Source organism: Anastrepha obliqua, chromosome 4 (genome assembly GCF_027943255.1).
Source record: "Anastrepha obliqua isolate idAnaObli1 chromosome 4, idAnaObli1_1.0, whole genome shotgun sequence".
Lineage (NCBI taxonomy): Eukaryota > Metazoa > Arthropoda > Insecta > Diptera > Tephritidae > Anastrepha > Anastrepha obliqua.
In genome coordinates this window covers 465,524-478,131 of record NC_072895.1, presented here as the reverse complement: position 1 = coordinate 478,131, position 12,608 = coordinate 465,524, and the positions used below count along the sequence as shown (strand labels likewise).

Here is a 12,608-nt window from a genome sequence, read left to right as displayed (position 1 = left end):
TTTTGGAATTAGAAATTTAGTGTAATTTAATAGTTACAAATTTATATACTCTGTTTCTATCGCTTCCTTATAAAACATGATGCATACACAATTTTAAGTTCGTTTGCTTTGTGTTAGAACATATTAATGTACTATTATTTTTATGATTCAAGACATTCAACATAGGATTAGAGTACGTAAAGATACTATTATATGTTTGATGTGAAGATTTCATTATTAATTTAAAATTAAAATAATTTTTTAACATGCCGAGACTCTATGCCAGCAGCGGAATCCAGCCTCCTGAGATAATTCTTGTATTAATGAAAAAAGTAAATTTTCAAAACCGGTTTTAAAACAGGCTTTCGGTTAATATGATATATGCATGCTGCTTAAAAAAATAGTGTTATGCGTATTCCAGCATTAGTAACTTTTAAGCGTAATGTCGATAAGTCAAGGCGCATGATTAATATTTCATACAGAGTATCATCTGATCGCCGCAAGCAAAGAATTTCCATAAATTTATTATTGTTAATTTTGCTTTTGGCCGTCAAGGCCTTGAATACAACTTCAAAATAATATTTTTAAGTTTAATATTTTTAATTTCCTAACTTTCTAAGTATGGTTGCAAAGTTAATTTTCCTTAATCAACCGAAATTGGACATGTGCCCATCCTTACGAGTATATACATGCAAATCAGCGTAATGCAAGCATGCTAAAGTTGCATAAACATTTTCAAAAGCACGCATTTAATTTTGAATATGTATTAAAGATTATAATAAGAAAATTTGTTACAGCTTTTCAGAAATTGTTTGCTAATAAACTCACCTCCATTTAGAGCTTTGTTGCTTAACTCATTTTCCAAATTAATAAAAATGTTGCTCAATTTTGAATGATATTGCTCAAAGAGATGTAAATCTGTGGGTTGAATGTGTGCATGTGAATAAAACGGTAGGTGAGATATGTTAGTAACGTTCATTAGGAATAACGCAAAGTGACGGAAGCAACTAGCTTACATACATATATTTTACTGTCTGAAACTGCGCTAGTCAAAAGCTTTACGAGCAATTTAAAGCTCGTACAGAAATGCGAATGTTGAGATAAGCAAAAAAAAAAAAAATGTTGCCAAATTCGGTAATGCCAGTTAATGCATTTCAGGGGTATTACAATATTGTTAATTTAGTAGAAAGTGTATACTTATTATTTAAATATACTCACAATTCTCACTTTTTGACAGTTGACTAACGCGTATTTGGTCCAGCGAACCGCCTAATAGCTTAGCTACCACTTCCTCGACATACTCTCTTATTTTGAGCTTTTGCTCTGCAGTAATGGCATCAGAATTCAAGCCCACCTGACTGACACTCTCAAAATCTGCAAAAATACCAATGTTTCAGTTTTAACACACATTCTAAAGATCATAGAAATTTAACTACATGAAAACACAAATTGCAGTATTGTTATTAATACTTACGTAAGGGACCTTCATTGAAATCTCCAATCGGTATATAAATTTCACTTCGTGCTCGCATGGGATAAACATATTTTTGACGATTGAAGCACATTTGTTCGGCCACCCAGGATTGGGTATGCGTTAGAGAATCATTTGAAGAGTGACATAAATGACATTCCCATCGCCCCGATTTCGGCAGCCAATTTGAGCACTTGGCGCCACGACATATTCTTTTGTTGCATAAGTAACACGTAGCAAAGCTAACAATTAAAACATTAACTAAGAACTAAACAAAACTGGCTTTTGAAATTAGTGGCATACCTGTTGGAATCGTTTTGTTCGATTTGACAGGAACAAACATAACAAATGCTGTCATTTGTTGGTCGTTTTCTGGAAATTCGTCTTTCGCCGATTTTGCTGTAATAGGTAATTTATATATTATATATTTTATTATATTTATTTGTTATATATTTCGTATTTAATGAAATGAAAATGTTTATTTATAAGAACAGGCTGCAGAACGAAGAACGAATAGGGAGAATAGGCAACAATGAGTTGTATACTCTTAGATTATATTTATACATGTATGTATATACATATATATATATATACATATATAATTAGCGCTTACACCCTTTTCAGGTGTTTGGTCAAGTACCTCCTCCTATTGGAGGGACTTACAGTTTTAAGCCGATTCCGAACGGCAGATCTTTTTCTTCAATTTCATACTTCACATAGATTCGAACCTACGTACTCACCGAATTCCGAATGGTAGTCACGCACCAACCCATTCGGCTACGGCGGTCGCCTCATAGATTAAGGGGATTTATTTTAAACATAAGCTAATTGCTAACGAAGGGAAATGACCTATTGTGTAGGCATCTCCTTGAACTTTTAGATAAAATAAATAAGTGGCATAGCCGAGATTTTTCTGTAAATATTAAAGGCATTCCGCCAATGTGTTTGCTTCAGCTGATGCGCTCATAAATTTTTATTTTTATTTTGTACTTGTACTTAAGGAATACCGGGCAACGAACTCTTAAATTCACTGCCAGTTAGGATTAAAAACAGCATGCGATTCTCATTATTAACATAACATCCTTTGGATTTGCTTTAATTCAAGTTTAGTTTTCAATATATAGTCCAAATTCGAGTTTTCGGTTCGCCTAACTCCAAATTTCTGGGCTTGAATGAAACATATGACAAAAAAATATAATTAATCTTTCGAAAGTCATATTTGACACACGTGAACTAGACAGCTGCAGTATACAAACAGGGAGGAAATGGAGCGCGTAAAATTGGATGGTTCATTTTGCGCCACCTGGTCTATAGATGACTCGATAAAAAGATTTAAAAAACAGGTTGTGCATTTTAATTATATTTGTACATACAAAATCGAAAGATTTGATCAGCTACAATAAGACAATTAAATTTAATGCGCGAATACCTACTATGAAATTGTAGGAGTATATCCAAAAATCTAAAAAAGTTGAAATTTCTCAGACTATGATATTCAAACGATTTTGAGTAATTTCGATGTGATTGAATTGAAGTGGAAATTGATTATTAAACGATACTCCAGATGATCCTCCAAAAGTTACGCAAAGTTTTCTTAATGTAGTAATATCAGGAAATTTATTGCTGATTTGTGTTCCAATTGGCGTCTTTTCTTCTATTGAGTCGATTAGTATAAAGGCAGCTCGTGTAGCATTCGTCTCGATTATGAGTTTGTGACTTCATCATTCTGTACATATAACAAGTATCCCGAATGATATCTTCACCATGGTATTGACGTCTTATTTGACATATTTAGCGAATAAGCCACAAAATAGTAATCATTGCTTGATTTCGCACAAGTATCCATTTGTGACGGCCCGATTACTTTTCACTAAATATCAAGCCGAATCGACACGGATTGACTTCGCTATAGCAGCTGATTTGACCTTTTTTGGCGATTTGCGGGTTGGGATGTCAAACAGCCGGCCTTCATTTTTTGTTGCTTTATTTGTTTGCTTCCAAATTTTAACATTCGAACTACCAAATTGCAAAGACAAAATACATATTCGCATGGACGTAGCGGAATTTTAAAAGTGAACTTATCAATGCCTATTTTTTGGCATTCGGATGCCTTATAATTTGCAATGATGTATTCGTTAGGCGTATCATGTATTGCTTTTTTGGAGACATCTACATATATTTGGGGAAGAATTTTGCTATTATCTTAAAAATATTATTTGTTTGCAACATTGTTTTTTCGTAAATTCTCCGTCAGAATTTTTTTGAAAAATATGTGAAATCCTTAAAATCCTGTTTAATTGTGAATAGTAACGTATCCTAATGAAGACGCAGGTTCATTCCATGATTCAGTTATTATAGGTTTGCTCACTTGTGACATTAGATTAGGGCGAAGAAAGTGGAAAAATTACATTTCTTTTGGTGAAAATGGTTGTAAACAAGTTTTTTTGAATGTAAATAACATATTGTATTTTATGGAGCGTGGAAATATATTTTGTGTGTGCACATATTTAAAAGCATAAACAAATGTTAAAATTGGAATAAATTTAAAACCAATTAAACCAAAAACTATATTTTATTATGCATTATGGATTATTCTACCATTACTAACTACTTGACAAACTACCTACACTTATTTAAATTAATTATTCTTATATTCAGAGGGATATTTAATTTTTATTTTTTTATTTTGAATTTGTTTGTGTAAATGTTTTATAAATTAATACATTCTTGTTTTGGAAAAAGCTTGTTGACGTCGGCACTGACATTCACGTGCTCTGAACACTTCATCCACCCATGTCAAAGTACACTGATTCGAAACATGTTCCGTCAATCCCAGTATTCGTAATTAAGCCTTATTCCGTCACGTCCTCGTGGAGACTATCCAACTGTTCTCCCTATTTTAGCTCTTTATTAAGTTCTAGTTCGTTGTAAAACGTGAATTCCTTCAAAACCACCTCATCATCAGAAAGAAAGCTTTGTAATTGTATATACAGTAGGTTCTGTTTTTATGCGGTAGATACGTTCCGCAAGAAACAGCATAAAAAAAACAGCATAAAAAAAGCTACTAGTTCTATAGTAAAACTATAGATACGTTTCAAATGCTAAAACCGCATAAATCTGAAATAATGTAATAAAATCGCATAAAAAAGGGCACTAGTCCCATATTATACGTATAGACCCGAGGGGCGTCCGCTATTAGAAAAATGTTTTTCTTAATTTTGGTGTTTCCCCGAGATTCGAACCAACGTTCTCTCTGTGAATTCCGAATGGTAGTCACGCACCAACCAATTCGGCTACGGCTTCGATAAGTTAAGCCTCTCGGTTTCATCAGACTGCACGTTAGCACGAGCGGCAAATCTTGCGGAGTTGCGGGCTTAATTACAATATGAATTTTGAAAGCACCTAGTAAATACTTCCGCAACCTATATTTGTAAGGCACCTAGTAAGTACTTCCACAAGTGCCTATATTTGAAAGGCATCGGGCTCGGATTGTCAAAATTCCCATCTGCCCCAAAAAATGCTAAATGCTATCTTGATTTAAGCGGTATGTCAGTATGTATTCTATACTGTACCGGTAATGAACATACCGATCAAGTTCTTGCTTATAAGAAGATCCACCCTTTTGAAAACGAAATGTTTTTCCCAAAAATTTTTGTTTTTACTCCACTTTCACGAAAATTCTAGAGTTAGTAACCAAGTGTCTTGCTAAGGGCGCCAATTTGTCAAGAGAGAACGAGAAAGCTTTTTTTATTAAAACTTTAACATCAAAAATTGTATTTGGTTCAGTAAGAAACCACATAATTTGAAATTTATTATATCCCTTTTATATTTTATTTGAATTCAACTTGAATGAAATAATAATAAGTGCAAATTAATATAACTGCGGAAATCTTAAGATAAAAAATTATAATTAAAAAATAATTTTGCTGTATCCTTCGTTAGTTATTACTTCTTGGAGACGTAGCATCGAATTCATTAAATATCGTACTTTTGTCATCCTTAGATCCCTATCACTTCAAATTGGCACTCATTTTTAAAAGCATTTTGTGGCATCATTGCCTAAATATTCTCTATTGGATATAAATCTGGACTACATGCGTCACATTTTCTACGTTTAAAAAAATGTCGTGCATCTGTTGATGCTGCGCAACATCTTCAGGGAAAGTGGCATATAAGCTGTCTCACCTGAAGGGCAGCAATATCACCTGAAAGCTGCTTCTGCATATAACCCTTTGTGAGGAGCAAATTTCGATTTTTGGAGTTATTTGTCCCTTACTGATTTAAAGCAAATATATGAATATTAGAAATCACAGACTTAGTTGAAACTGATTTATTGTGTTTAATAGTATAGCTGCCTACTGATCTCAACTCTACTGATCTAGAAAATCTTTCCTTTCCTTTTAATGACATCCTGGCGCATCGATTTTTACGACGATTTGAGATTGGCGCCACTGGCGCTGCATCAACTGCAAAAGTATAATTATATTATAGAAGCGCTAGTAATAGGCGCTAATACGTAATAAAAAAGTGCCTTTCCCTGGTTGTCCCAAATATTTTCTATTATTGCAAAAAGTATGGAAAGGTTTAGCAATGAAAAGAATTTTTGAAGATTTTAAACCTGAAAGACCGATTGAAAGGCAAATCAATCAGTAGACCTCCTAGTTTGATCGAATGAGAGAGTTGCGGCTTTGTGACAGCTACTGTTGTTGATATTTTTGTTTTCAAGTACAACTAATAACACCATACCACCAATTTTATTTTTCTGTTTCTTACTTTGTGTTGCATACGATAGCTCAATAGCAGCAGCGCAGTTCGTGTTGAATAATTTGAATGCGGAAATGGTTGCGCTCAACAAACTACTTGAACAGGAGTTATTCAATGTTTTATATTCATTTCCAAGCAAATGTGTTTATACAACTCAGTTATTGCAAAGAAATTTCCAACGTTTTCTAATGTTTTAAGTGGCAAGTGGCGACTGATACCGTCCCGACCGACAAAAAAATAAATAAAAAAACTGTGGAAAAGCGTTAGAAACTCCATAGAATATTATTTTTTATAGAGGTTATATGTTACAGTACAGTAATATATGAAGTGGTGTTTTGGAAAATTCCCTTTATATGGTTTATGCCTCTCAAGATACAATCCAGTTCTTTCTTGTAGTCTCAACACTCATTTGCACTAAGAATTCTTAAGAAAGAGTGTTTATTTTTTACAAAGATCTTATTTTAAGTTTATATTATTTATATTTTTTTATCTGGATTCCGTCTACAAAAATTCACTGCTTAACCACGAATTACCAACTAATTTTATGTTTAAGTCTCTAACCTCTCAACATTTTAGTTTAATTTAAGTATTTTCGTGCAGAACCACTTTTATCTGATGTATTTGCCGTGGGTGCGATAAATTGAGCAACGATTAATATTCTTGAATAAAACATGGTCACTCATTGGCCAAGGTAGTCTAGTATTAAAAATGGGTGAAATCGGTCAATAACCACGTCTGCTTTGTTATAAATGAACCAAAATTACTCAAATTTGGTATAAATAATGAGCTCAAGAAAAATAAAGCGAAGCAAGCAAAACGGACGTGGTTATTGGCTGATATATTGGCCCATATATATACATATACATATATATATATACATAATTCGCGTTTACATCCTTTGTTGGCTGGTTGGTCGAGCTTCTCCTCCTATTTGGGGTGTGCGTCTCCGCCTGTGAACAGTAAATGGCAGTCGTGGCAGAAATACATCAGGTGGTTTGCCATTATCTGTCGAGGGGAAGGCATTATTAGAAAAAAAATCTTTTTCTATCAATTCCTGTTTGTGCCCGGGTTTCGAACCTGTGCACTTCCCGATGATAGTCACGGACCATCTCATTCGGCTATGGCGGCCGCTTCGATCTTGATAACGACTTTATAAAACTCGCCCAAACATGGGATACTTCTTGCTCACCATCTTATTAGATGATTTTTAATATAATATATTGACATCGTGAAACACCACGCACACTTTTTCGTCCGTTCATCTGATGTTGCAAAGTAAGCATTGTCTATGAGTTTGATTAATGCCGAAAATAAACACGCATTTTACTAAAATGTGCGAGGGTATATAATTATATATTAATTAATTAATATATTTTTCGCTGTTAAAATATGTTTGGTAGGGAGAATATGATTATTCTGAAGGTTTTTGAAATAGTTTATGAGATTATTTGCGAAGCCCTCCCGTGTGACTTATCAATTAAAATACAGCACAATATTGAGAAAAAACAAAAAAAATATTTCCATTTAATTGCAATTCTCAAATGTTTAAATGTGGTTGGTTAAATGTAAATACGTCTTTACTTAAGTTTGCTCATTACTTTGTGGATTTATACAAAAACAAAATTTGTTTAAGAAATCATGTAAAGTAAAATATTACAAAATAAAAATGCAATAAATAGTGAACCGAAAAGGTTAATAATAAATACCCAGAAAGTATCTTATTATGTGCCATTAAATGCGCTTTATCACTTTAACTATTTTTCATGAACTCTTTCATTTCTATGCGCTTGTCATGCATACAAGTTGCACATTACAAAATTTCTAGATTTCTTTTTTAAACATTCATGATTTTCATAATTATATCTTAACTTATTGTTTTAATTTTAAATTACGCAATTTAAATATTAGCTTGTTCAGTCGATTTTTATGTTCTTCAGCACTGTTATGTTCTACCCACTGTTCTACTTCTTTGTTTTATATAATACTTCGTATTTTTCGACCATCCAAATGCACTCTATTCTTTTTTCTAGCAAATATTTGCTTCTTGTCGTCGTTGCTGTTGTTGTGCATAAAATTGATGCAGCATTTCCTGTTCCTGCCGCTGTATTCGATGCCGATAACGCATTTGCCTTCGAGCCCAGTGTTCATAATTGTTGCGCAAGTCTTCATAGTAAATATCCTCCTCGTACTCACTCGAATCATCATCATCCGCATCGCTGCGCCCAAATACGTTGACTGTGCTGGAGCCGGTAGTGGTCAACTTCAGCAGGACCACTTCAAAGGCGCAAACCATGAAGAGAAACATCAGCACCACCAGATTGGCATGACCGCTGATTGTTAGTTTTTCCCAGTTGCCGATTAGCGTAGAGATGAGTATCATGATGATAAGTGGTTATTATTATTGTTGCTTCTAATTTGCTCTGTTGTTGTAGCAGAAGCGTCCGATCTTAAATGATTCCAAATAGATTAAACGGGAATACCGTCAATGATGTTTAGGTCATTCTTTTCCGATCGGCGTTGATATATTTTTTAGCTATTTATTTATTCTTTTTCGCCAAGTACTCGCATTTTTACCACAAAAAGTATTCGTTTGTTTGTTTTCACATTTGCCTGCTGCTTTCACGCGCTCGCCAGCACACAATGACTTTCTCGCACAAAAGTGGTTTTCACAGTGCCCACTGGATTAAATTGAGTTTACTCTGAGCCGTGCAGCCAGAAAATGATTGGATCGGCAAGCGCTGGAGCTTAAGCAACAAACGTGTTTTGTTTTGCGCTGCCTTTTTTGTTTTGATTGTCAATTTGCAAATCACGCTCGCTTACTTTATGTGATGGCGCGTAAATTACAAACGTGTTTGTGAGGTAAGTGAAGGTGCACAGAAGTAAAAGTGGCGAGCATTGTTTTGTAAGCTTGCTGGTATGGGACCGCTGATTGTTTATATAAAATTTGTATTTGGAAGGCTTTTCTAACAAATTTTTACCAAAAAATGGAATATGTATTGGAAAATAATTTTGTGGAATAAGTAGTTAATATATAGTTCAAGCCCCATACATATGCCTACTGACATTGGTGTGTATCCTCATTGTTTTAAATTTTATATGAAAAAAATACACCCCGAGTCAAGATTATAAATGAAGAAAAGTTATAAATATTACTGTTCCAAAATCCGTACATTTTGGTTTAATTTCGTGAAATAAGGCGACTATTTAGTGAAATTTTGTGTCATGCCCAATTTTTTAAGACCCGAGTGATGTAACCAAAACTCACAAGGCGACTGGACGACAGCTGAGATTATCATAAAACAATTTTACTCTTTTCTTCGCACAGCCATAATTTTATCGAATCCTATTATGAGTTGCCTTTTCTGACAAGAAGTATTGGAATAAAAAGCACTTGACAACTAAACGGCGATCTTATACTTTTCAATAGTAATATTTGCCGCCGTAGGCGAATGGATTAGTGAGTGACTACCATTCGAAAATGTGCATGAAACAGCAAAATGAAAAAGAATTTTCTTATAGCGGTTGCCCTCAGCAGGCAATGGCAAGGCTCCGAGTGTATTTCTTCCACGAAAAAGGTCCTCATAAAAACCATTTGAAATAGCATCAGGAGGCATGCCACAAATACGAGGTGCTCGACCAAACAGCTAACAGAAGTGTACGCACCATTTATTTATTTTTTCAATGTTTGCGTACCCTATTGTCTCTTCATAAACTTATCCAATAATATAGAAAAAAAAAATGCCCACATACACAAATACAACCAAATATATTATTTAACTTTTGTGCGTTTATAATTTTGGCACGGAGTGTGTATTTGTAAATCCAGTGTGAGTAAATAGCTTCCTTGTTTCTTCAATAATATTAAAATTTCATGTCATTAAAGCAGCTGAACCTGTTGGGCAGACAAGTCGATTTCCTCGTATACATAAGCATACGTACTATGTTATGTACGTAGGTATTCTTGTGTATGCATAGAGTGAGATGCTTACGTTTTTTCTCTTGTTTTTGCATTACTCATTGTTTATTTTGCTTTAATTTTGTTCGTGGGGTATTAGAAAATCGTTCTCAAGAAATAGTTATTAATTAATTAACAACCGAACATATTGTCATGGCATCGCAAATGTCTAGCTTAACATTAAAGAATTATCTTGAGTTGTGTAATCTATTAATTCTGATCCAGCCAAAACTGTATTCCTTTTAAATCAAAAAAATGTGGTTGGTTAGTCATTTTCTAGGTGGTAGTATGTGGTGCTATTGGCAGATTTCTCATCGTAGTACCCCGTTTGATAAAAATCATTATTTTGAGTATGTCCCCTCCTAATTGGAACAGTAATTTGAAAATGTTGACTAATTCCAGCTTTTTTTATGTGTAAAGTACTCAAATATGCAAGAAAGCACACAGATTTCTTGCTGGCCATTTTTTTGTTTTGTGGTGGGTAAGGTAGGGTTTAGAATGATTTCACAGTTACAGCGACCGCCGTCTACTGTGTCGTATGGTGTGGCCACTAAAACAATCCCTTCTCCTCTATCCGGGAGTTCCTTCTGTATTATTTCGGGTGGGCCCAGAACGACGTCCATGAAATGGACCAGTTCTGTTCACCCATGTCAGGGTCCACCATGCTGGTAGCCAGCTTCATGCTATAGGCTCGTCTTCTTCTCTTCCAACACATTGGTCGGCGCGATGTCGCCAATCTGCTCCCTCAGATCATCTCTTTCCACGAGCCATCTGTTGCAATGAAAGAACGTGTGTTCAGCGTCACCGTTGGGTGCTTCGCAGTATATGCACCTGGGGTAACTTACTTCACGCATGCCGTATACTTAGATATTTCCGGAAGTATCCGTGGTCCGATTGGAACTGAGTCATGGAATAGCTCACTTTCTCGCAGTTCCTTTGCAGCCATTTACCCAATGTAGGAATCAGATTCGCCGTCCATCAGCCACTCGATTTAGTGTCCCATCGGCTTTGTGACCGCTGCATGGTTTGTCATCTCCGTTCCACGGCATTAGTGGTGGCGTGTTTTTTCGCTTGGTTTTAAAGTTTAGCGAATCTCCCCATATTTCGCTGCCGTACAGGAGTATTGCATTTGTGGTGGCCATGATCAACCTTCTTGTGCGATGTGCGCCATTAATCTGTTCAGCATTCCCGTGATCGTCGCGGCTTTAGTAGCCGCGTGCCGTTTTTGGGCCCAGAACGAGTTGAACGACCAGGTATTTATCCGCTTTGTGAGTTACTAGGAATGTGTCGTTTAGTTGCATGCTGACCTCGGGTGGCATTTGGCGTCGTCTCATCAAGATTACTTCGATCTTACTTTTGGCGAGCTTCAGGCCACGTTCCTCAAGCCATAATTGGCTCCTTAACATCACTTGGTTTACCTTCTTCCTGGCATCCTCGGTATCTCGCGCTGATATGATTGCCGCTATATTGACCTGTGTTTCTGGCATATGCTCCGCTTTTGTCAATATTGTTATGTATTATTCAATCACTGATACCAAATCTTCTTGGATCACTAAGGCGAGTTACATGACCACCAAGCGGCACGTACAAATTATACAAATCTATTATAAACGATTTGATAGAAATTATGAATAGTTGATAGTAATCACCTTTATACAAAACACAGTACATATAATACAAGTATTTCAATTAAAACTCTTGACACGCATCTAGTCATAAAACTTGTAGAAGATTGCCCAGCAGAGCAATAGGTATTACAATTCAATGGTAAATATCAAAATTTATCTATAAGGGTCCGCTCAATATCTTAACACATTTCCGCACGGTAATATTTTGCTGAAGTTTACTAGAAGACCGGTGATTTTAGACCTGAAAATTACTTTGGGAGACGTGTAATAAAATTTGGAAAACTTTTTGAAATAAAATATATATTTGAAGAAATCTTTTTTTATTCAGTCAGAGTAATGAATTGTTATTGTTATTGAATTATGTTTATTACCAAAACGAGAAGTCTCGTTCCCAGTCACCTACAAATGTTTAATGAAAACGAGAAATATCGTTCCCGGGCGTCAATGTGTTAAAATATACGAAATGAGAGTAGGAAGTCTTAACTCAACTTATGGAGGTCAGTAAATGAGACGGAAGAAAAAAATGTAAACGTAAAACATCGTAAAAGAAAGTACTTTAATGTGTAGTCACTGCTAACTACAAGCCACATCATTTATTACTATTGCTTTCATACAAACATATATAGCGAACGCCTAAAAGTATGCATCCTAAAGTTTGCGCACTACATATTTGCTTGCTTGAATTGTGATCAGACCAACGTTGTGGCCTAGAAATTCTTTTGGTAATAGAAAACCCAGAACATAATTTACATTCTAGACGGCTCACTTTACGATGGAGTATGTCATTTGACACTTTCTTTTTTCTTCAGGT

At 35.0% G+C, this 12,608-nt stretch overlaps 2 protein-coding genes across 2 annotated transcripts in view; both read right to left on the bottom strand.

Annotated features, from left to right (window-relative positions):
• Positions 1-12,608, bottom strand: part of LOC129246358 (uncharacterized) — a 108,573-nt gene that overhangs the window by 50,280 nt on the left and 45,685 nt on the right. Inside the window, exons 3-6 of the mRNA XM_054885111.1 lie at positions 1,754-1,849; positions 1,454-1,692; positions 1,198-1,353; positions 808-897 (exon numbers count right to left, since the gene is read on the bottom strand). Of these exons, the coding sequence (XP_054741086.1) occupies positions 808-897; positions 1,198-1,353; positions 1,454-1,692; positions 1,754-1,849 (581 nt within the window). The remainder of the gene's footprint in view (positions 1-807; positions 898-1,197; positions 1,354-1,453; positions 1,693-1,753; positions 1,850-12,608) is intronic.
• On the bottom strand, positions 6,529-8,937 carry LOC129244428 (uncharacterized). Its single transcript, XM_054882050.1, has one exon. The coding sequence runs from the start codon at positions 8,592-8,594 to the stop codon at positions 8,241-8,243; it is 354 nt and encodes a 117-aa protein (XP_054738025.1). The 5' UTR covers positions 8,595-8,937; the 3' UTR covers positions 6,529-8,240.

Excerpts from the sequence above, each read along its gene's own strand:
- LOC129244428 (XM_054882050.1), bottom strand. The coding sequence starts at position 8,594 with ATGATACTCATCTCTACGCTAATCGGCAACTGGGAAAAACTAACAATC.